The 26,230-nt window shown below is 32.9% G+C and overlaps 2 protein-coding genes across 2 annotated transcripts; both read right to left on the reverse strand.

Moving 5' to 3' along the window:
• Positions 1–5,635: 5,635 nt before the first annotated feature.
• Positions 5,636–12,835, reverse strand: LOC127712331 (TNF receptor-associated factor 4-like). The gene is made up of 8 exons (XM_052218702.1): positions 12,671–12,835; positions 11,679–11,825; positions 10,775–10,826; positions 10,300–10,404; positions 9,693–9,932; positions 8,357–8,434; positions 7,212–7,545; positions 5,636–6,061 (listed from the first exon to the last, which is right to left on the reverse strand). Exons 1-8 carry the CDS (start codon positions 12,754–12,756, stop codon positions 5,733–5,735), a joined length of 1,371 nt encoding a protein of 456 aa, XP_052074662.1. The 5' UTR covers positions 12,757–12,835; the 3' UTR covers positions 5,636–5,732.
• A 6,690-nt stretch (positions 12,836–19,525) lies between these two features.
• Positions 19,526–21,883, reverse strand: LOC127712010 (uncharacterized). The gene has a single exon (XM_052218166.1). The coding sequence runs from the start codon at positions 21,881–21,883 to the stop codon at positions 20,840–20,842; it is 1,044 nt and encodes a 347-aa protein (XP_052074126.1). The 3' UTR covers positions 19,526–20,839.
• Positions 21,884–26,230: the final 4,347 nt, after the last annotated feature.

Here is a 26,230-nt window from a genome sequence, read left to right on the forward strand (position 1 = left end):
ATCCATCTGCCCCAAGACCAGGATATGATGGTTATACAGCATTGCTTAAAATCCAAGAGGACTGGAAAACAGCAATTTTTATATAGCTGCTGTGCTGGTGGACCTTTCTAAGAAATTCAACTGCATGCCTACCTCATGAATTGTTATCATTAAAATTCTAAAAAAAATATGGTTGGTCAGAAAATGCACTTAAGGTGGATCATCGGTATATATTTCCTCATATAGAATTTTCCTATAATTTGCCTAAATGTAGATTTTCCCATGCTTTTTAAAAGAATATAATAAAATGTATGGGTCACCGTGCTATTTTGCAAGCTACAAACCGAGCAAAATTGCCTAATTTTGCATAGATTATTCATGAAAAAAAAACTTTTTTGCGAATAACAGGAAATCTATGAGATAGAATTTTAAAATAAAATGAGAAGATAGGTTTAATAATATGTTTTAAAAAAATAACAAGTAAAATGGTGTCATTGAACATGTTTGCTTGCTACAAATAAAGTAGAGGCTCTAAAGAGCCTGTGTCGCTCACCTTGGTCTATGTGCATATTCAACACTCTCCAACATTGTAGACGAGAATAGAATTCATGACAAAAATCTCTGTTTTGTTGATCTTGTATTGTTGATAATTTAGTCTGTTTAGTTTTTCTCTATCTTCTTTAGTTTTTGCTCAAAACACAAAAGAGGATAAAAATCCTCATTTAAGGGCAAAAATTCACTCTTATAAAGAGTTACAAGATACCACATCTTCTTATATCTATTTACAGTCTACTAACTATATCGACACAATTTGACTTGTTAGTAAATCTTGCCTTGCTGATCATTTTTGTGATTTAAAGTGTCTATTTATCTATTATAATTTTTATCATATAAGGCAAAAGGCAAAAAAAATAAAATGGTAAAAATCGTCATTAAAGGGCAATTACTCCATTAAGGAGTCGTCGGACGATTTTCTCCATATTGTCTTTAATGTAGATCTTGTCTGTCTGATAATTTTTGCTTATTTAAGTTTCTATCTAGGCTATTATAATTTTGAAAGATATAAGGCAAAAACGCAAACAATTGGTAAACATCGTCATCAAAGGGCAATAACTCTAATAAGGAGTCGACTGACGATTTCGACGTTGAGACTTATTTGTAGAACTTGTCTTGTTGACCATTTTTGCTATTTAACGTTTCTCTCTATCTATTATAGTTTTCAAGATAATAGACAAAAATGGAAAAAAATGGTAAAATTTGTCATTTAAAGGCAATAACTCCTATAAGAAGTCGTCTGACAGTTTTGACGTATATAGACAATTGGTAGATCTCAACATCCTAAATTGCAGATTTCAGCAAAGAACTACACCGATTGTGTACGGTTATTTTACAATCCAAGATGGCGGTATACAGTTAATCTACCATAATGATATTTTTAATTTTGTAACCGAAAGTTATCTATTTAACTATGCTGATGATAATACCTTGTCATACTCAGGACCAGACTTTGAAAAAGGGAAACATATAATCCGAACTTAAAACATTTGAATGGAATTAAGTGTGAAAATGAAGTCAAACTCCTGGGTGTGACAATTGATTATCAACTTAAATGTGATACTCATATATGCAAGAAAGCATAAAAAAATGGTTGCATCAAAACGTATTAGGATTTTTTTTTTATCAAAGTTGGGAAGATTTACTATTTATTATTCATATTTTATGTCCAGTTTGAATTCTTTAATTAAAAACGAAACACTAGAAAGTAATCAATGATATACCAATGTTAGAATAGCACGGGCGTCGTATATAGTATTTAACTTTGAATGTCTTTTACTACATTGTTTTAAATTTGAAAATAATTGGTTCATAAATTATTGAACGGAAACTGCATGTTAGCAACCGCTCGCCCGCCGTATTTCACCATTTTAATAACCAGATTTTTCCTTCGGAAACACTGGTTAGAAATTGTTAAATATAAAGTACATGTAGCAATATACATGTAGAAAAAAGTTTGGGCATTGAAAATAAAAATAACCATAGGTTGAGGCCGTGGTTTTCTCAGACTGTTTATAACGACTTTACACTAAATCCGTTAGCCGTGTTCTGACTGATAATCTAGTCTGGTAGAACATAGCTCTCAGTAACTGCTAGTTCTCTTACATCGGTAATTTGTGTCGATTTTGTCTTTATATTATTTGTTTTTTTTCTTTTTGCATAGTGCCGATCTGATAAGTCAAACCATTTCCAAAATTCGAACGTTGTTTTTTAGTATGTTCTTATGTTGTACTGTTACAACACTGTCGAAGGTTAGGGAAGTGTTGAGCGCAGTAACATGTTTAACCCCGCCACATTTTGTATGTGCATGTCTGTCCCAAATCAAGAGCATAAAATTCAGTAATTTAGTTGGTCTGTCACATTTGTTTTTCGATATTTTTTTCGTCATTAATCAGACCATTGGTTTTTGGTTTGTCATCCCTTGGCTTTTATAGCGGACTATACAGTATAGGTTTTGTTCATGTTGAAGAACGTATACGATTACCTATAGTTGCTTAAATCCGCTTCAGTTTAGTCTACGGTCAGGTGGATAGCTGTCTCATTGGCATTATACCACATCGTCTTATCTAAATATGTATTATGTATTAAACTTATCGGGTTTTTTTAATGACTTATTTTTTTTGTTTTTCAATGGTAAATGCAAAGGCCGAGTATACATCAACAATGGACCTTTTTAGGTTTTCATACAGTCACGACTGCTGCTCATTGTTGGAAGCTGCAGATAGTGCAGGGTAGATTACCTTTTGGTAATTACATCACAACTCCTTTTTATTTATTATGGAAAACAGCTTGTTGTACCACTGAGACAAAATGAACTCTTCATTTATACTTTATGTTTAGGAAACAGATCACTCAAAATACAAAACATAAAAATATTTATAAAATAACACTGTCTGTGTATAAAATAAATAACAAATAACAAAATGCTGTAAAAATGTTGTCAAGTGTCAATGTTATCGCGGCTTATGTAAAATATAAGAGTCACATGATCATAAAAATGGCAGTAAACTTGTTCCCATTGTTCGTGTTTCCTGTGTCCGTAATGCTGATTCTAACCAGATTTGAAGAGCAAGATGGCAACTTGTCCTAAGTAAAAGTAGATGAAGTGTTTGGTCTCATGTGTTACGTAGCTACCAAAGTTACGTCCAGTGATGCAATGCCATGTTGGGTTGTATTTTTTGTCGAACTCCTTCTTGATGTAAGCGGCAATGTCTTTCTCAATGTTGTATTTCTCTAGAGCTTGTGTTGCACAGTCAACAGCATCCTGTTGCATGTCTTCTGACATGTCAGCATTTTTTATTACAGCTTTTCTTTCAGACATTTTGACACCTAAAAAGGAAAAAAATATTATGAAGTTTTTTTATCCTCAACATGAAGTTTGATTAGAGCAACATGACAGATGTACAACTGAATTTTAGCAGGGATGCCTGGATAAATGGGAGAATTTTCTCCTAAAATTACCCTTTATATATATCTCAATGAGGGATTTAGTAGACATATGATTTAAACACTTTGAACTTTCTTGTATAGACATGATACATAATTAATCCGGTATTGATATTTTGGTCAAATACATTGGAGCTTTTGAAAAATACTTGCGACGCCCAAGCCATTTATGAACTAAACAAATATCCCGTAAGCAGTCATAAAACATTGCACCTGTCCCACACAAGGTATTATTTGCAAAAATGAAAAATGAAAATTGCAAATATTCTTCAAGTAGAAAACTATGTTTTCATTCTATCATTCTAATGCATGGATTTGTTTAAACATGTTAAAGGTTACAGATTATGTTTTGTATTTATCTTATATCAGAAAATCAATGTTTTTGTACGAAGTCTTGAGTGTCATTTAATAACAACCTTGTAAAACAAATATTGTCACACCTTCAAATAAAAGTCAATTGAATTAAGTTATTAGTTTAGATAAATACATGTATTGAACTGTCATGCTGCAAAAATGACAAACAGCAATAATGAATACTTTTATGTCTTGATCGGGTGCTCTTTGGCAACTACTACTGAGTGACACCTTTAGCCATAGAAGAGTCCCAATCACAACAGTAGATCTGAAGCGTACATGGTGACGGTTTGCGAAAATGAAGATATTCAGCATAAACAGAAGTCTTTATTTAAAGTTGTAAAACTTCAATAATGTAAGTAACAACGACTAAAACGACATGCATAAGACAACTTTTTTTGGTTCCAAATTTTTTTTTTGGGGGGGGGGGGGTGCAACTCCTTCAATAAGATAGAACTACTTTTTAAGCAGACGACGGAAAGTACATTACTATTAAAAATATAGTTTAGTACTTTATCACGCTTTAAAAAATATGCTATACTGCTTCAACTTAAAAAAAAAAAATTAAAAAATTAAAATATAAAATGGAAATAAAAATGTACTTACTTGTTCTGGTTCTTAAACAGGTGACCAGACTTTGCTTTCAAATATACAGATCTTATTTTGGATAGCAACCCTCAGGTTTTATTTCCTTTCGATTGTATTTAAATTTTGATTGGTCACTTTTTATTAAGTTCTTAAGTTTAGTCTATCGTCCCACCATTCCATTTAAACGGAAATGAATATCGATATTTAAATTGTAACGGTGTATTGACCAACTACGAAAGGTCATTTCCGGAAATACATTAGAAAAGTTATTTGCCGTAGTTCATTTTTGAAAAGTCCATATTTTGTTTCATATACCCCAATATCAAATCATGTCATTGATTCTTTTTAGTCTACTATCTTGACACATTTTTATCAACAAACGCCAGAGAATGGACCAGGGCCCCTGTCTAAATTATTAAATCATAATTCATAGTCTAATATGACCGCCCACATAGGCCAGGTAAAAACAGATTTAAGCAAAATCCATAAACTATGTCTTTTTCTCATGATAATCACTTTTTCTCTCATTTTTTTACTATGTCTTTTTTTTTGCATGAGTCATGTCTTTTTTCTCATATCTATCATGTCCTTTTCTCATGACTATGTTTTTTAAAGACTATGCCTTTTTTTTATGATTTACAAAAAGAAATTGTTAAGTACGAAACTGCTGTAAAATGTAGCCATATACAGAAATGATTTTACATGGTTTTTTTTAGGGGGGGGGGGGGGGGGGGGGGTATTTTAATTAATTTCACTATTAGTTCTTTCTTTTGAAATGTGTATCTAAACTATTTGTTTTTATCTCAACCGTAATCATATTATATACCTCTTTTTAATCTCGATTCATGAGAAAAATAATATAATGTACATGCAAGAAAGTACAACAAAAATAAAGTTCTGGTAAAGCACCTAATTCTACATATCAAGTACACGATAAACAATCATCGATTGTATAAAAAGAATGTTCAAAGTTACAGATAACAAACTCAAAGAACCGAGATTGCTGATGCGTGAAATCATACCGTGTTACACTTTAATATCAATAGATGCATTTCAAATTAGATTTCATACGGCAACACCATTAAAGTGTAGGAAAACACAGTTTTAGAAAGACAATGCTACTGTACCAAGCAGAAAACAACAACCACTGATTTAAAGCTTTTTTCCCATTTGATTAAATGCTAACTTGTTTGATACACTTTTTTATTCTCTTTTTAAATTTTACAAGGAATCCTAACACTACACGTGTCACTCAAAATCACATATAAAACTGTAAATTAAACTTAGACTGTTACATCAACACTCCACCTTTACAGTTTTGTCATATCTTCACTGCCAATTTCACATTTGATAAATACACAATCATCTCTTATGTAATCCATTGTTTTTAAGATTTCCAGCTCGACAAATTTTTGAGCTCCGAAACTAGCGTTCCTCTCCCCTACAGGGCGTCCAAGGAATGCCTTATTATCCTTGATGATGTTAGGCTTGATCGTGTATGTAATATTGCGACGAGACTTTGGATCCTGGCACTGGTCGACAAGGGAAAAGGATACCCGATGGGTGAAAGGCCAAGTGAGTAGTGCGTCGTGTTCTCCTTTACAGATGCATATGAAAATGGAAAGGAATTTCCCTCTTGCTAAAATATACAAAAAATGAATCAATTATTGCACAGGACTTGTTGAAGATGAGATTCATTTCTTGCTACAGTGTACTTTATATATCAAACTAAGATCTAACTATGGAATCAAAGAAATTGATACAAATAATTCAATGAAGTTTTAGTCAATTAAAATGACATCATGTCATGTATACACTAATTGGTATGTACATGTATATAAAGGAAGCTCTTGCATAAGGTACCACTATGATAATGTTTCACCAAATATCCATGCTTTCTAGACAATAAAAATGTTTCCAATATTTATAGAAAAAATGGCAATAATTGTACGTATTGTATATTTGATAAATCAATAACAAGTTAAATAATGATTTATTTTTTGATATACCACATGTAATTATAAACCAATTAAATATCTATATACAGTCATTTTATTTCTGTAATGTACTTGTACCACCACTCTTTTGTGTATTTTCCAATAAATATTGAATTGAATCAATGTTTTCTATTTTGAATTGCTACAGAACTTGTGTCAGTGACTTGGTTTTTTTTATGTATGATTTATCATATATATTATATGTATAGCTATACCCAATGCATTATTTTTTTGTTGTTCTCCAATACTGTATCCGAAACCTCTAATATGTATGTTTTTGCTATACTGCATTAAATGCGTTTGAAGACTTGAAAACAAACGGATTGTTATTTTTAATTGAATGGCATACTGTGTTCTTTGGTTGACATTTGTCTCATTCGCCAACACCCCCCCCCCCCCCCAAAAAAAAAAGAGAGAAAAAACAACAAGAAAACACCCCAATTAATACCCCTTTATATAGATGGCCAGATTTATTAAGTATACAGTGTATCCTACTGACATTTAACCCAAGAATCGAATATAGGAAACATCATCCTTTGTCAAGATATAGTCAAAAACTATGATTTATTTAGCTACACCTTTAATCCCCGTATTCTTTATTTGAAGGATTATAAGTATTTGCATACAGTATAATAGTTACTTATCCTGTGTATTGAATGTATAATAATTTGATTCTTTGTGAAATCTTATTTTGTTCCTGTTAATCTCGACAAATCTTTTCAGTCAGAAAGGTCATTTAGTTGGACCTTTAATTCTGTTTCTTTGTTTATTTATATGCTATGTTTAATATACCTCGACCGTCACCATAGGGACAAAGGGACATTGCCATTCGGTATCCATGTCTGGTTGTAAGGAAAGGGGGACTGAAAATTGTTGGCTTTCGACCAAGTTTTGCCTGGGACATTTTGTCTTCCCATTTCTCAATACGCCACACAAGTTGACACCCATATAATTTTTCCAGCGTGTCAACTGTTCGTTCCAAATCGGCAATCTTGTTGGTATGCATTGCTAGTTGTTTCATATTGTTGTCCAATTCTTTGCCATGGGCTATAATTGTATCACAAGCCATACCCAAGTGTGAAATGGGGTCATCCTTGATGTGTTTGTGCAAGTTTTTTCTTTTACTCTGGAAAATAAATATTAAGAAAAAAATAACTATTTCTAAAGATAGTTTTGTGTTAATTTGGAGTGCTCATATACAATTTTGCATTTAAGGAAACCGACAAAGCTAGGGAATTATAAGGGACTGTTTACTTTTCCTCTTTAAAAATATGTTTCCAATTTATAACTTTTTAGTTTCGAATGAAGCATAGATCAACTTTCCCTTCCATTCATTTCATAACTATGCCATTTCTAAGAAGTAAACGAGTATCGAGGCTTTATATGTGTACTTTGAGATTGTAGCAAATAAATTGTATATTCGTCAAAAATGTCTAAAAGTTGCAATTTTGATAAAGATTCGGGAAACATTGAGTACAGGAGACGAAGGACAATCTCAACCAATAATAAATTCTACTGAATAAGAAAATTGGAATTAAATCCGTGTATTGTCTTTCTAATACACATAAATTCATTCTGGTTATTTATACCCTTAGTTTTAAATCATTCAAAAACAAGTTAAATTTGCAATATTTTATCAAAATTATCTTCGAATGCAAACTATAGACTTAAAGAACATAAATTGACGGTTGTAAATGAAATTGTGAAAAAAATCTCTAAAGTATATCAATTTTACTTGTTTAATTCTCAAATTACACTATAGTTTTCATCAACTTTCGGATTTTGACCTGAAACTATTGCGAGAAAACTTATAAAGATTGAACGCTTACAAAAAACTATTTACGAAAACCACGAAGACGTAGATCTATATTCCTTACAACAACAAAAAAAAAAGAGGAAGGAACATTCCGAACATGACCCTAAATAATCATAAATACCATAAAGTCACAACCAGCATTTGCAAAAGGACATGGAATCTCTTGTTGTGGACATTTCTCTTCTAAGTGAAATTCCATCTGAAAAAAAGTTTTTTAAAACGAAATTTGAAAAACGAAAGTTGCATGCTATAAATAGTACAAAACTCACATCTACCGTAGGTTTAATATACCTTAAAATACAATAACAACGTTAACCTAAATAGTTTTTGTTCCTTTGTGATACAGCATGGTTATTTTATAGAATTTCACACAAATGTTGTGTCCTGAACATCCAACCCATACCCTTTATTTGACATAGTATGGTCAATCTTTTTTTTTCTGTGTGGATGCAGTAAAAAAAAATTGTTTTGTCCATACAGTATTGAAGCACATTTATCTGATTGATTGATGGCTGCTTAACGTCCTAACGGCCAGCAGCAAACATTACATGCATATTCTGGACGATAACTTGCTCATGAGAAATGAATATACAAGATCAACACATAGGGTCGGGTTTTTGAGGTGCTTAAGTTAATAGTCCATGTGAAGATAAATAACACTACCCGGACACATTATTCCGCTCCTAGCCAACTAGTCTTTGCTTTTATTGCTATATTCCGCGTGCTTGACGGAGAAGCAGCAAATACACACGACCTCTGACCTTATTCAATATATTTTTATAAGGCGTTATAACTTAAATGTATTAAACTAATTAAGCATGCTAATGTCAAGACAGACATAATTAGGAATAGAAAATTAATACTGCATAAAATACGGGAGACTCTAGCACATCATTACTTTAAAGAATCAGAAACATTTATATCTCAGTTTCAATGCACGGATTATATAAATCAAAACATTAAAAGGTTCGTTGATTTAGTTGAATCTAAGAATTTTCATAACTTATACACTGGTGCCTTTTCCATCCTGCAATCGAGGCATGTATGCTCTCAGGAGACCATCGAGGAGAATACCTTTTTGTAAGATGATTTCTCTTGTAAATGCACTGTTAGGAATAATTGCGTTATTAGAAATCAGAAAGTTGACGCTAGGAGTCGTTTTGATCTTGCGACAAAGTGTGTGACTTCTGCAGTTAATCATAGAGGCGAACTTCAAAAGTGACAGTTACAAAGAAAGCGCTGTTTCTTTTGAATATTGGATATTTCCTGGAATTTCAATCGATGTTTCTCTTATTTAAATACACACAATATTCTTGCTTTCTAGTTTATAAAAGATTTCGACGTAATTAAACTTATGACAATGGACATTTGTATATGAAAGTACCACAGATAATTTCTAGACTCCAGGAAAGATACTCTTTATTTCTTATATACATCTTTTAATACGTTTTGCATACCTCCTCTCTTGGAATATCCCCCTTTTTACAACCATTTGGACATGGGAGAAGGAATTTCCCACAAACTTCCAAATGTGACCGTTCCTCCTCCTGTGTTATGGGAATATGACAGAAGTCACACCTAATGCCGCGCTTTTGACATTCTTCCTGAAGATGTTTTCGAAGTTGACTTTTCTCCAATTCCATACCACAATTCCTAGGGCATTTCATTGGAGTATAACGACAATCCTCTAAATGCATCTAAATAGAAGAGTACTAGTCTTGTTAAACCAGTAATGAAATTCAAATGATTTTTTTATGAACTATTCATATATTCAATCGGATTTATCCCAATAACTTGACGGTATATACATTACTGTTCTGAAATAAAATCAAACGTATATTTCAACTTGAACGAATTTCTTTTTTGGCGTTTGGTTAAATTTATGATTAAATGATTCATTCTAGTATCGTTTAAGGACATTAAAAATTCTTCAGCAGGTTTAGAGGCAAAAAGAAAACAATCAGGTGTATATTATATTTTGCTGCATTTTCTTTGTAGTTATTTATTGAAAGATGAGCAATGTTTTAAAATATTAGCAATGTTTGTTAATATCTCACGTGCTACCTCAAGGTCTTTTAGTTCTCCGAACCAGGTGCAGCCTCTGTTGACATAGCAACATTTCACTTCCAATGCGTCCAGTTCTTGTTGGAAAAGTCTATCAACACTGATCTTAGAAAATATAACAAAAAGTCACTCGTCAAATTCAGCGAGTAAGTTAAAACACCAGCATTTAGAGTTCACAGAAGAAAGTTGGACGATGAAAAAGACCAACAAGGGAGAAAACTGTATTTTGACAATTTGAAAACACACTCTAAACAATGACATATAATAAAACAGACCACAGAATTCTAAATGTCTTTTACTAATTTGCGTGTTTCTTCTTCATGATCAGAGATGTAGAACGTTTGTAGATGAGGCGACCGAAAAAAGGACCAGGAATTATACATTCTGTGAGTTTCTGGCTCATTGACGTATACCCACATATCCTTTTACTCGGGGATATCTTCAAGTCTACGGAACACCGTTGTCTACAACTTACTTCCCTTTCTCTGTCGATGATCTTTCCGTCAACAGGACATTTAGGTGCTATTCTAAAAAACAAATTCATAATTACTTTTTAAAGAAGGATATATTTGTTTAACCCACCAAAGATAAAGTATGACTGTGGCTATGCTATGTCAATAATTACAATATGTATGTATAGTTCTAGTATGATATCCTATATGAAAGAAAGCTTTAGCGCTAAAATGTATAAAAAAGGAGAATGCCGTACTAGCATTGTATCCTTTTACGAATGCAACTATTTTCACTTTAAACGTATATTTTCATATTTGTTTTATCTTTATTTAACTTAGTTCTGGCAGACGAATACCGAACATGTTTATTTTGCCAATTTCCCTTAAGCTCTAAATGCCGTACGTCCGTTAATGTATGTCCCATGCACCTCAGTCAGCTATCTAGTTCCCATTGAAATCAGTGAATACAACCCAGGTTGTTATCTGGTTACCATTGTAATTATTGAATACATCCCAGTTAAAGCTACGAGTATGTGTTTAACGTTGTATTCAGTGAGTAAAATCCAATCAGCTATCTGGTAACCGTTGTAATCAGTAAGTACAATCAGTCAGCTATCTGGTAACCGTTGTAATCAGTGAGTACAATCAGTCAGCTATCTGGTTACCGTTTTAATCAGTGAGAACAATCCAGTCAGCTATCTGGTAACCGTTTTAATCAGTGAGTACAATCCAGTCATATGTCTAGTAACCGTTGAAATCAGTGAGTACAATTAGTCAGCTATCTGGTAACTGTTGTAATCAGTGAGTACAATCAGTCATCTATCTGGTAACCGTTGTAATCAGTGAATACAACCCAGTCACATATCTGGTTACCATTGTAATCAGTGAAAATAACCACTTCCGCCATCTGATTTCTAGTCTACTGACCTGAGTAATTCTGGCAGACAAGAGGCACAGCATCGATGTCCACATTCCTCGAACAAAACAGGATATCTGAGTACGTTGGAACAAACTGGGCATTCGTATATCTTATCTAATGGAGCACAAAAAATGTACTGCATTTCTTCTTTATCACTTAAAAGACAAGTAAGGAGGAAAGAATATTAGAACAAATTGAAAGTGTCAGGAGGATACAAATTCCGAATGTAAAGTTTTTAATGACCTATGTATGATCTTGCATCCGCAAAAGAGACTGTGATAAATGAGATGAAACGCCATCAATTTTTTACCGAGACAATCATAGTTTTTTTACAATGTCCTTTTTGTTGTTTTTTGAGAGAAGATACTTCATAGTTTTGTCGTGTACACAAACTCTAACTCGAACTTTACTTCGAAGTTAAACTTAAAATGTTTATCGCAGTGTAACTTAGTTCTAACTCGAACTTTGACTCGAAATCCGATTTGAAATGGAAGCAAAACTCGAATTTTAAATCGAACTTCAAGCCGAACTCAAACTTCAACTCAAACTCGATCTCTTACTCGAACTCTATCTCCTACTAGAACTCTGACGGTAAATCGAACCTTAAATCGATGGTTATCTTCACCCCTTTCTTTTGGAAATACATTCATTAAAAAATAGTTTGTTCCGTGAGTAGATGCAAACTGAATATTTTGGGTACATATCAAGTTTAAGATTTGCCTTATGGTTTGATGTCCGCTGTAGAACTCTCCTTGTGGGAGATACCTGCTGTACAGTTTCAATTAGTATTTGACAGTGTATTATTTGTGGTAAAATACATTCTTTAAAGACATTAATATACAAATTCGTCTTTTGTGGCCACAATTTGTATAATATATAAAAAGAAAAAAAAAGAAGAAATATGAGGAGGTAATGGAATTGTTTAAAAATACCTTGAAGGCATGCTTTATAATCCTAAAAAAAAAGAAACTTCAATTTTTAGTCATACAATTGGACTTACCTAAGAATCCCTCCATCCATTCCCTGAGGTGTAAACATCCTAGACTCTGCCCTCGTGCTGGGCCGTCCAAGAAATTCGTTGTCCATCTTGTTATCTGAAGGATGTACAACAGTTCCCGCTAGTTGCAGTTGATATTATTTTACAGACGTCAAGCAGACCATAGTATTGCACATACTTAGAAAGTTAATATAATTGATTAATTTAAATAATGTTTAATTTAGTCTATTATTTTCAATTGATTTTGTATACTGTATAAATATTGCATATCATGCCGTTTGAATAACTTTTCAGAGTCTAATTTGTTTAAGAAAAAAATTAAATCAATTTTAGAATGTTAATGTCATTTTCAACAGAATTTCTGTCATATTTTAACAAACATGTCTCTATCTTTAAATATTAAGTTCGAAATCTTTCGATGATAGTATTTATTTATGTGGAATTATTTTTACGACCAAAGCACAATTTTCTATTGTGATGTATACGTAAAAATAACCTTTGAAACTACGTCGACAGCAACCCATCGACACAAATATCCAATATTATACAATTATAACCTTTGTATGAAGTCGATATGAGGTTATATCGACCTAAGAGATGCATATTGACTGAGGACGAAATCCGAGATCGATATGCTTCTCTAGGTCGGTATAACACCGCATTGACCTCACCAAAGCTACAATTGTTATATCATTAACCAGCAATTATTGCATGAACAATGAAAAATTGGGGATTTCTAGAATGCCTTTTTAGTAACATGCTGTAAGTTCTGTGCAATACGCTGTTTTTGACCTACAAAAAGCTAAACACAACAGTATTGGCGTGCAACCTAAGTAAATACAAATGTACATGTGATCAAGTTTTAACGAATCACAGATCCTTAAAAATATTCGATTAATAATAATACATAAATAAATCTAGATCTATATATCACATCTAAACAAAGGTCGATGTTAACACAATTTTTGTGTTTTTCGTATGTTTCGTTAATTTTGAACTTATCGAATACAAGATTTCCTCATGTTTTTTTTTATGAAGATACCATTACCTAAATAAATAAATTAAAAAGATGATGAGACATTATGTTAATATATATTACATATATATTTTATATAGTCTTCTCAGAACCTTAGGCATATACTGTTTTTGTTTGAAGACATTGACTCTTAGGTTACACAGTCATATATTGATGGGCGTTTCCGATCATTGTGAAGTTGTTAGATGTGCACAAGGACATTTGTTGAAGGTTCTTTGGTGGTATTCTTAAAGAAGAAATTAGACCAGTATCACATTTAACTGCGCATGTCTAACCTAATCAGCCAAACTATGAAATCACGCGATACTCCCCGAGAATTCATCAACTGGGGGCTAACGGTTGATAAGCAGTGACCATGCAGACCTGGAAAATAACCACCTGATTAAGTGTTTGTTTTACATGTACATGCAACACTAGGAGAATGTGAATCAAAATATATCTTTAGGAGACAACTTTATTGACAATGACACATTAAAAGATTTTAACACGGAATACTGTTGTGTTGTTGGTTGCAGTAATAGACGATCTGATATGCCGCCTTACTTTGTACCTTTAATTGTCACGAAGAAATGCTTGGATTCACGCTGATGTCGTTCACTTAGCGGGAAGAACAAATTAGATAAACTAAGCGGGGGTCACTTCATATCCATATATTAGGTCATAAATTAGAAGTCAATTAACACCTCAGCCATGTGGAATCCTAGTTTTACCTTGTACAATCTCACCAGGTGACACTAGTTAAAAACGTACCCTTTTCTACATACAGTTACTGAAAACGGGACGACCATTTGATATTCTGGCGGAAGCCAGAAGTAATTATTTGGATTGAATATTTATCTTCATCTGTTGCTACCTGGGAAAAGTATACTGTCAATATTGATATTAACTGAATATTTTTCTCTTTTCACAAATAATCAAACTGACATACAGCATTGAAGCGCAGTAAGCAAAAGATAACAACGGCAGGATTTTTATCTCTGCTTTTTGACAGTTTAATTTTTAGTTATATAAACGGAGAGGTTTGACGACTATTTACATGAGTTTATACTTTTGTTTAAAACAATTTGATTTATAAGTACACTGTTATGAACTCTTTACGTCAACAAGAAGACTTATCTTCTCGTTTGAATTGTTTTATGTCGGGACCTTTTATGGCTTACTATTCGGTATGGATTTTTCATTGTTGAGGGCCGTATGGTGACCTATGGTTGCTTTCATCTATGTCATTTGGTCTCTGGTGGATAGTTGTCTCGTTTGCAATCATACCAGATCTTCTTATTTTAAATTCATGTTATTCTGATTTCTTTTCTCAATAAGATTTTGAATATTTGTATTCTGTTTAAACGGTCATTCTATTCTTTTTTAATATAAAAAAAAAACGATTATTAAAAACTTAATATTAAATAATCTGGAACCAATATATTAATTTATTCGTCCCATTCATAATTACAGTTAGATTAATTTTGTTAATATACAATTGTTTAGTATCAGCAATTGCCAAAGATATAATAGCTATTTTATCTATGATGTCAGTGAATGTTCTCAAATAGCTACGTTCGCCGCGACAAAAAAAAATGTATACTAGTATCATCTGTTCACCGGCCTCCAGCACACACCAAGAGAGAGAGAGATGTGTATTATCGGTTGGTTTATTATTGGTTGCCAAATGTTAGGGTCAATCGGATAGCCCCCTGTCACGTATGATATCATTAATTATCGCGGGATTTAAACTAAAACGCGCATATGATTTCGTGATCAGGGTTGATAAGTCGCTGATCTGAAATTGGTGTAGAAAGAAAGAAAAAGAAAGAAAGAAAGAAACATATATATATAGCAATCAATCATGTTTCACAGGGGAAATGCTGATACAAATGTAGTCTCATTAACGCATAGCCAACATCTATTTTTTTTTTATTAATAAATCAAGTTTTTACCTCCCCTTTTGAACTTTTTCTTTTACTTATTCTAAATTTATAATATTAATAAAACCGTTTCTTATAGAATGAGATGCTCAAAATTTCAAATTTAAATCGTGATAAACGTCCGTAAAGACCCGTATTGGCCCAAAAAAAATTATCATTAAAGTAGCAACACAGTAAAAAGGTAAAACTTAAACACTCAACGAAGGAACCAGTAAGCCCTGAAGATCATAAAAGCATTTTATTAAAATCAAATATGTCAATAAAGGTTTTGATTTTATAAATACTGCCGGTATTCTTAATGATCATGCTGTAAAAGAACAAATTCCTGGTTATTTTGATAATACTGAGCTCCCTCTTATTTGTTGTTTACAAAAAATCTACCCAGAAATATATTTTTGATTATAGCGAAGTGTGTAAAGATGTGATAATACACCTACGTCATGAAATTGCATTAATTCCGAATACATTTATGGCCCCAGTTCCTATGTTATAGGAGACCTGAACATCGTCCACGACCGAGAGTTGAAATCATCCCTTAGTAAAGGACCTACATATCCCCCCCCCCCCCCCAACTCAATTATTAATTGAAATGAGTGTCGTAACATCATCCACGACTAACTTCATCATTACTGTATGAAATGAATAAAACGAGAACAACTGACAAAAAATCCTTAGATTCTTTTTTTTCAATTCAGTAATGGAAAAAGTTGATATTTTAAAGAACTTTTAACTCCAACAACCATAATAGCCCTATTTCTCGTATCAAACATAAGCTAAAAGATCTCGACAAGATGTTTTTATCGTCCCGGCTGATAAAGCTGCCAATTGCCAATTATATCATTATTGGTTGACGTAAATTTTATTATTGAGGTTCTGCAAAAGGAAATCACGAATTAACCAACATTCCAACTGACTCAATTTTCGGAAAATGACATCTGTAACAAACATGAACTTTTGGCTACCTCTTTACAAGCTGAACCGAATAACATGATAGTTCCAACTATGTACTGGCTTCCGAAGCACAAAAACACCTTACAAATATAGATTTATTTCGTCTTCAAACCATTGTTCCACTACTAAACTGTCTATTCTACTTATATTACACTTGGTACAATAAAAAATCTGGTAATAAATTTTTCAAATAAGGCTTACGAAAATAGTGGAATTAACTTCTTTTGGAGTGTCAAAAATTCGTTGGAAGTACTTGATAAATTGCATGCTCGTATTGGTGCTTTCGAATCTGTTCAAAGTTTTGAATTTTCTACTCTAAATACCACTTTGCCTCTTTGAAGAAAAAAATCACATACCTAATTAAATGGGCATTTAAAAAGTCAGAATGCCAATATATATGTTCAAACTCTTTCAGGACATTTTGTAGTAACAACAAACAAAAGAACTATGTCAATTGGACCTGCTTTGATATGATAACTGCACTGGAATTTTTACTAGATAACATTAAAACTTTTAGATATATGGATGATACTATTGGCTCTCAATGATAACGACTTCAGCATGTACACTAAAAAGATTTACCCTGTTGAACTTACTTTAAACAAAGCTAATACTAACAATGAACACTGCCCTTCCTGGATTTTGATATCTATATCTTTAACGGGAAGCTTAATACTAAAATTTACGATAAAAGAGATGATTTTCATGTATGTAACAACGTATTTTATTTTAACGACAGAAATCCTTGTTTTACCGAAAGATTATTACACCAGCTAGGATGATTTTCATGTATGTAACAACGTATATGATTTTAACGAAAGAAATCCTTGTTTAACTGAAAGATTATTACACCAGCCAGGGTTTTCTATATTACAAACTTGTCAAAACTTTTACAAAATTATATAATCGGTACAAGGACATCATTCGTAAATATAAATCAACGTGAAAACATCTTATACGTCCAGGTATTTCACATCCCATCTTTTATGGTAATATTCTATACAAAGCACAAAAATGTCGTCATTCACCTCAAAAGCTAACCAAACATTTAAACAGACAAATGCAGAAGGGATAAAGTTATGATACTGTCGTCAAGTCATTAAAGATGGCATGTTTTAGAATTGATATTGATTCACTCGTAGGGTCTTTGCATCGAAAATAAACATATTTATTTTAAATCAAGTTGTTGGTATAATACGGGTCATGTTCTTCTCGTATAATTTATGATGGCATGATACTAAATCCCAAATTGGAGGGATTGTGCTTGATTTTCATATGATGAAGGCATGTCAGTGACTGCTAGTAGTCCTTTGTTAATTTATGTTGATCATTGTCATTTTGCTTAGTTTCTTCTGTTACCCATTCTATTGGTGTGTGTTTGTTAGTCTTGTGTGGGTTTTTTTTCTAACTTTGGTTCATATATATGTTTCGCTGAACTAGTATACATTATTGTTTAGGGGCTAGCTGAAGCCCTCCTCCATGTGCGGGATTTTCACGCTGCGCTGAAGACCCTTTGGTGGCCTTGGGCTGTTTTCTACTCTTTGGTCGGGTTGTTGTCTCTTTGACACATTCCCCGTTTCCATTCTCAATTCTTCATTATATAATGTAATGATGTCGCAAATTATGTCATTATTATCAACTATACAGTAAAAATATTCACTCAGTACAGATTCAATTCCCCCTGATTGAATATGAATAAAAAAAAAGAGATATGGGTGAGAAAGAAACCAAACGACATACAATTTTGATGGACACCAACAGGTCAATAAACGGTCTTCTCTGAAATGAAAAAGAAAAATTGCCTACTGGAGAAGGGGACAATACTCTAGAAACTATGCCTACGTCATTATACTGGTACTATACTTTCCTATATTTTGAAGATGTTGAGCCTGACAACGAAAACAAACAACTATTTAAGTCTTAGATGCATGATTTTTTATTAGTTGTTATTGGTTTTAAAGTAGCTGTCAGTAATTGCGAGTACGCTCAGATCTGTACTTATTGTCTTTTTGTTGTGGGGATGTATAAGTACCCGTCTACGTACACTCTGTGTTTTTGTTAGATGTATTTCTATTTGTATCCATCTGATGAGTTAAGCCTTTTTCAACTGATTTTATAGTTTGTTTTTATGTTGTACTGTTACATCACTGTCCCAGGTTAGGGGAGGGTTGGCGCCTTTACGTGTCTGTCCTAGGTCAGGAGCCTGTAATTCAGTGGTTGTCGTTTGTTGCTGTTTAATATATTTGATTTTCGTTCATTATTTTGTACATAAATTAGGCTGTTAGTTTTCTCGCTTGAATTGATCTACATTTGTCATTTCGGGGCCTTATATAGCTGACTTTGCAGTATGGGCTTTGCCCATTGTTAAAGGCCGTACGGTGACCTATAGTTGTTTCTGCGTCATTTGGTCTCTTGTGGAAAGTTGTCTCATTGGCAATCATACCACATCTTATTTTTATAACCATATACAGATACGGAGTGCTTAAGTTAGTCTGTGTCATGCTTTTAAAATGGTATGTAATTATTACATGGACACTAACTTGCATGTGTTTTATAGGAACACGTATACCACGTATTAAAGGACTTCTGCAAAATACATAATTTGTATGATATTACACACTATATAGAAATAAGAAGAAATAGTATGATTGCAAGTAGATGTAATCAACTAAAGGCCACGCATTCTTTTTAATGTAAACTGGACCATATTCTTCAAAGTGTTATGAATATGTTGAAAATAAAGTGCAATGCGGAGTGAGAACGACTTAATATGATTTTGTGTATATTTTTGTGCGAAATATACAGTAAACTTGTTCTAGTGCGAAATGTTGTATACTTGTTTTGTGCGAAATACTATTCTGCGTGTATTTGTACGACATACTGTATACGTGTCTTTGTACGAAAAACAGGATACGTGATGGCACAGGGCAAGAGACAGCAACTTGAAAATAATAATAAAAACATTTAAAGAACAAAAACAGTCTTCAACAACAGACAAGTATCAATACAATATGGTAAGCTCTTTATTGCCCCGAGTCTTAATCGTGTAATTAAATTAAAAAGAATCTTTTAAAGATCTGAAATAAACGTGACTAAATTCTCAAAAATACCAGGCATAATTTCAATATGACTTTTTTTTTCACTTGGTGTTATCTCCGTCTTGTTCTGGTTTATGGTGTCATTGAAAACTACTGCTGTACGTGATTTTGTGAGGAACACTTCTGTCTGTGACCTTGTGCAAAACACTCCTGTTTGAAACATCGTTGTACGTATTCTTTTTGCAAACTACTGATATACGTGTCTGTTTGCAAAAACATGTTCTACCTTTTTTGTGCGAAATATTGTTATATGTGTCTTTTTCCGAAATACTTCTGTACGTGTCTTCGTGCGAAATAATGTTACACGTGTTCTTGTCTTTTGGCGAAAGGTTGCTACATCTGTATTTATGCGAAATAGCGTTGTATTTATCTGTATGCGAAATACTTCAGTATGTGTCTAAGTGTGAAATATATTCATGTAGCGTTGTACCTGTCTCTACGAAAATTGGTGTTTCACGTGTCTTTGTACGGAATACAGATGAAGGTGTCTGTTTGCCGGAAATAGTGTTCAGTGTTTTTGCAAAGTACTGCTTTACCTGTCTTTGTGCAAAATAGCGTTGTACCTGTCTTTGTGCGAAATAGCCTTGCGTCCTGATTTTTACTATTTTACTACAACAAAGAAGGAAAAACAAATATAACAGACAAAAACCACTAGATTAGTTTCCTGGCTACACACAACAAAGGTTTAAGATATTTACAAGCGCGCTCACCTCCCCCTTTTTTTCCTAATCTGGGACAGTAGTCTTAGCCAAAGAAAATCAACCCTAAATTATCACATTGGTGTTTGGTTTTTTTCAACATAATATCCAATTATGCAGCCTGAATTTTGATAACATTGCTTTACATTACCAGTTTTTCAATTTCATGGAAAAGAAAGGGTATTGCAGTCACCAAAATTGGGAGGAACTTCAATACACAAGTGAAAGTACCCAGTAATTGAAAAATTGTAAATAGATTGAGAATACTTGTACCTCACGCAGGATAGCAGTTATCAATTGATTTTGAATATTGAATATGCACCCATACACAAAATCTTCACACTGTGCTATGATAATTGCCATAATAACAAGGAATCTTGTGATTTTCCGTTTGTTAAAATTCTTTGAGTTGTCAGTAAATTTTAAAAAAAGCTTTGGTAGAACGTTGGTCGACGAAGTTTACTTTTCTATTGCTGATCCACATCATCTGAGTTAACATCTATTTGCAAATGACGCATGAAGAAAATGGTTACATCGGACTTTAAAAGAATAAATGTTCTTCTGAGTTCAAAGTTCAATATTAAGTAAACTGGTAGAAATAAGAGATAAGATAACAACAATGTAAAGTGGGCAATGACAAGAGGCGTATACGCACATTCCTCTGACGTTGTATCCGAATAAGTTATGTGTAATATAATTAACAAAGTAAGAGGCCATTCTACTGCCAACGTTATTATCAATATTCCTAAAGACTGGCATTCCTGCATGGTAGATTTTCTATTGCGAGGTAAAGCAGTAAGACTGTTAACGAATACCCTTTTGCGTCGGAGGTAATTAAAATGAATAGCGTAAATTAACAGAACCACACAAATTGACATAGTGACACATGGCACTATTTGCACGGCTATTGCACATAGCCAATAATAAAATGGAGCATAATAAGTAGTATTTATCCCGTTTCGATAGCTAAATGTACATGGTTCCCCAGATTCATGAACAAAATCGAAGAATTTATAGCTGTGTATTATTGATGCACATACATAAATTATAACAGTAAATTTAAGAAATCGATCCACTTTGTACCAAACAAGTGCACTGAACGGCCAACGGAAACAAAGAAATCTCTGAATACCATAGACAGCTAATTGCCATAAAGTAGCTGTATGAAATATATTTGGCAAAATAAATCCCAGGATTCGATATGCATTACACCAGTTTGGTGAAACCGGATCCGCCATATTGTCTCGCAAGAAGAAATAAAATAAAATCGGAAGTTGAGATACACCGTGTAGCGTGTTTGATATTGATATTCCTGTTGCCTGTACTGTAGATGCAGATCGATCGTCTTTGTCGTAATTGACGAGAATAATATACAGGACATTAAAACACAATGTAATGAAGATTACTATAGGTGCAGCTATACTATACAAGAGTTCGGCGATTTTATAATCACATTCTGAAGAAAACGTACCGTTTACGAATGGCGGTAATCCTAACAAGGCTTCCTCCATTGTTGTTAAAAGGTGAAAATTTTACTGATAATACGTATTAAAGTGTGATATTATATATGTCAATTGTAATAGGGAAGGTTTCCGCTGGTTTTCCTGTTGAATAATAAACTTAATATTAAAAATCACATTCTTTATGATTCAATATTAAGTAAACACGGGATTAAGGTTATACGTTGAATGTTAGCATCTCATATTGATTTCATTTTTATATAGTTAATTGGAAAGAGTGTGTAGATGAAAATCAGAGAAATGTAAGATCATTTGAATTGTGTCATCAAATCCTCTTACTCTTTTTTACAGGTGTGTATATGGAGATCTGCTGCAAATATCATCTGTCCTTCATTAAATTTTTTCTCCCCTATATTAAAAGTAATTCCTGATATGCTATCACTAGTTTTCCTTTATCCTCCTATTTGAATTATTTTGTTTAAAATCATTCCCAGTGTCATCACAGAAAACTATTTTTTTGTCGCCTTATAGTCCAAGAAGTAGTTTCGCCAACTTTACAGGTGGTGAAATCCTACTGAGATTGAAACTTTGGGATATGAACATATAGTTTTAGAAAATAGAGTGTTTTTTATGTCTTGGTTTTATCAGATACGTAGCGTATATTTTATTATGATATCCTCTTTATGACGATTGTAAAAACATTATTTGTTGGTACCGTTAATGTTATTACTACCACTGGGTCAATACCTATGCTGGTGGACTGTAAGTCCCTTCGAGTGTCAAGACAGCAGCCCAGAAAAGAGGACTTCGGTACTGGCATGCACATGCGGATATTGTTTTATTTGATTTTGATGTAATAAAGCTTTGGAAACCATTTAAAATTGAATTATGTATCTCACTCATGCATAGCAACTATGATGCCGTAGTAACAACACAATAAGCATTACTGCCATCTACTCTTCTCTCGTATTCTTGCGTGGAAATATTTTTTTAATCGTTACCATTCTGGTGTGTACCAAATAGTAATAAGAAATATCGATTGAGATGCAATATTATTAGCCTATCGGAAATGCTCTTCTGTGAAGGTATATTCCTAAAGAAAGACAACTAAAATATCGGCAAATAATGCATTTTTATTAACAAATAAATCTACATGAAATGTTTGAAACTATTTTATAAATCTATATATTTTAATAGTTATTTATAATTCTATATTGAAAGGCTCTAGTTTTATGTGACATTATTTTACAATTTATAACTGTATATTGTAGGTGAAGTGATATAACAAAACATATGATTTGTACGGTAGTAGTTATACAGACTACAAAATACTTGATTTATATATTTCAAAACGGATATAAAATCACATTTAACATTTACATTACAAAAAACAACAATCATCTAACAAGTTTATATAATTGAAAGGAAATTAATAGAATAAAATAACACAACATACAATATATCAGTACCCAATATAAGAAAAAAAAAAGAACGTAGAAAAAAACCAATCTGGAATACCATAGTCCCATGTAATCGAAAACTCAATAAAGTACCCATTATTGCTTTGTATGATTCTTACAGTGGAACATTATATATGTTACTGTAGTCGAGACTTTATTTTTATGAACTAAGGAAAAATGAGTTTTGATCAAGGAAACTTTATAAGAATTAAAACCTCGTAGAAGAACAAAGAGGTAATACTAGCCATAGTTTGTAACATTTGAATGGCAAACTTTTGGAGTTTACTATTTAATTTGCACGACCCGAAGCCACTGTTTCGCATAGTCAATGCTAAACACAGCATATTCTTATTATTACATTACCTGTCAATTATTACCAAAAGAATATAAGTAAAATCAATATCTCTTTTTATTCATATGTATACATTTTTTTCCAAACAGACGACAGTGGTTAATTTTTTACTTCAGAAATACTGCATTATTCCTTTTGTAATAAATGTTAAAGATAGTCGGAAGATACCGAAGGGATATTTACAGTGATAAGCAGAAAATAAACCGATAACGCCGTGGCAAACAACCTACAAACGACAAAAAGAAAAACCACAATCTACTAAATACAACATTAAAAACAGAAGAATGAGCAACACAAACCCCACCAGAAACCAAGGGTGATTTCAGGTGCCTCGGAAGTACTAGGAGATCTTGCTCCACATCTGAGACCCGTCGTGTTACTCATAAATGTATATTTCACGACGTTAAGTGATTAGACATTGGGCAATAGCGGATTGGTAATTGACTCTTATCTAATCCAAAAGACATCAACAAATAACAAAATAAACCCAAATCTTCTTGTTGTATTTAATGTTAACCTTGACAACGTATCACACATGATCGAACTAACTACATAAAATAATAGTTTTCACTGTCAAACACGACATGCAAAATAGAATTTTCATTTTCATTCATTAATTGTAATATCATAAAAATCATATTATATTCTCATAAGTAATAAAAGATAGTCAAAAGAATATTTGTTTCAATAAATAAATTACCATAAATAACACACAATATCGTTTAGACCCTCTGCATATTCAAATTCCCCAGGTTAAATAAATTTTTCGATTTTGACTACGTGAGTGAAACAAATACAAGAGTAATTATCTTCTTTCGGATAGCAGAAATAACATTTCCAACCTTTTTTTGAAGATTTCAATAAATACATCGTCAAAAGTCTATTTTACTATTTATTTTATTACTAGTTGGACACCTAATTGTATCAACTGAACAACTTATATAAAATAAGGAGTATGATTGCCAATGAGAAAGTGTCCATAGGTCAGAGAACAAAGATGTAAACGATTACAGGTTTCCGTATGGGCTAAGACAATGAACAAACCACATACTGTATTCTAAGCTATACAAATGAACGAAAAACAAAAATGACATGCAGCAACCAACGACAACCACTGGATTACAAATTGCTGGCTTGGGACATGCACATAAAGAAAATAAGAGTCCTGGGCGGCTGAGTGGTCTAAGTAGTTCAACTACTGTATCACTAGCCTGTCATCACTGAGGTTGTGAGTTCGATCCCCGCTCGGTGTAGCTGCGTTCGACTCCAATATTAATTGACTGGGATTGTTAGTTTTCCGGCCGATGGTTAGTGGTTCTCTCCGACTTCCTCCAACAATTAAAACTGACCGCCATGAAATCGCCGAAAGTGTTCAAAGTGGTGTGAAACAACAAACATCAAATTAAATCATAATGAAAGTGGCGGGGTGTAACATGTGTTTCAGAGCTCAAACGTCCACTTAAGCGTGTACCGTGGCCTTAATAATAGAATAATACATTGTAGTGTTATAGCAAATTAGCCAACTCGCCCTTTGAACAAATTTCTTTCAATTAATTGTATTCAATTTGATAGTCATCAATATTGGGAGGACCTTATAGCACAAATAAAAGAAAGATGTTAAAAAATTGTGAATAGTAGTACTCCAACCGCGATAGAAGTTAACAGCTGGAATTAAATATTATATATGCATAAACATACATAAATCTTCACACTGTGCTCTGATATTAATAACAGGTTTCAAAATAGGACCGCGTGGACCACAGATGATATAAATGAAGGACTATGTGATCATCTGTTTGTTAAATTTGTTTGAGTTGAAAGAACATTTAAAAAAAGCTTTGGTAGATCGAATGTTGGTCGAAGAACACTATTGCTGATCCACATCGTCTGAGTTTACATCCATTTGCAAATGACGCATGAGGAAAATAGTCACATCAGACTTGAAAAGAGCAAATGTTCTTCTGAGTTCAAAGTTCAGTATAAAGTAAACTGGTAAAAATAAGAGATAAGATACCAACAACGTAAAGTGAGCGATGACAAGAGACGAATACGCACAATCCTCTGAAGATGTTTCAGGGTAAATCAATTGTAATATAATTAACACAGTAAGAGGCCATTCTACTACCAATGTCAATACTAATATTCCTAAAGACTGACATTGCTTCATTGTAAACCTTCTATTGCGAGGTACAGCTGTGAGACTGTTAACGAATACTCTTTTACGTCGGAGGTAACTAAGACGAATAGCGTAAATTAACGGAACCACACAAACGGTCATGATGATACATGGCACTATTTGAACGGCGATTGCACAAAGCCAATGATAAAATGTAGTATAGTGAATATTGTCTATCCCTTTTCGATAGCTAAATGTACATGGTACACCAGAATCATGAACAAAATCAAAGAATTTATAGCTATGTATTATTGATGCGAAAACATAAATTATAAGAGTAAATGTAAGAAATCGATCCACTTTTAACCATACAAATGCACTAAACGGCCAACGAAAACTGAGAAATCTCTGAATACTGAAGACAACTAGTTGCCATAAAGTAGCTGTATGAAAAATATTTGGCAAAATAA

Source organism: Mytilus californianus, unplaced genomic scaffold (genome assembly GCF_021869535.1).
Source record: "Mytilus californianus isolate M0D057914Y unplaced genomic scaffold, xbMytCali1.0.p SCAF_8, whole genome shotgun sequence".
Taxonomy (NCBI): Eukaryota; Metazoa; Mollusca; class Bivalvia; order Mytilida; family Mytilidae; genus Mytilus; species Mytilus californianus.

Bases quoted from the DNA above. Each gene is read 5' to 3' on its own strand.
- LOC127712331 (XM_052218702.1), bottom strand. From the start codon at position 12,756: ATGGACAACGAATTTCTTGGACGGCCCAGCACGAGGGCAGAGTCTAGG. The intron at 10,827-11,678 runs GTCAGTAGACTA...TTTGTTTTTTAG, and splicing joins TGTCTGCCAGAATTACTCAG to AATAGCACCTAAATGTCCTG. The intron at 10,405-10,774 runs GTAAGTTGTAGA...ATATTTTCTAAG, and splicing joins TCATCGACAGAGAAAGGGAA to ATCAGTGTTGATAGACTTTT.
- LOC127712010 (XM_052218166.1), bottom strand. From the start codon at position 21,883: ATGGAGGAAGCCTTGTTAGGATTACCGCCATTCGTAAACGGTACGTTT.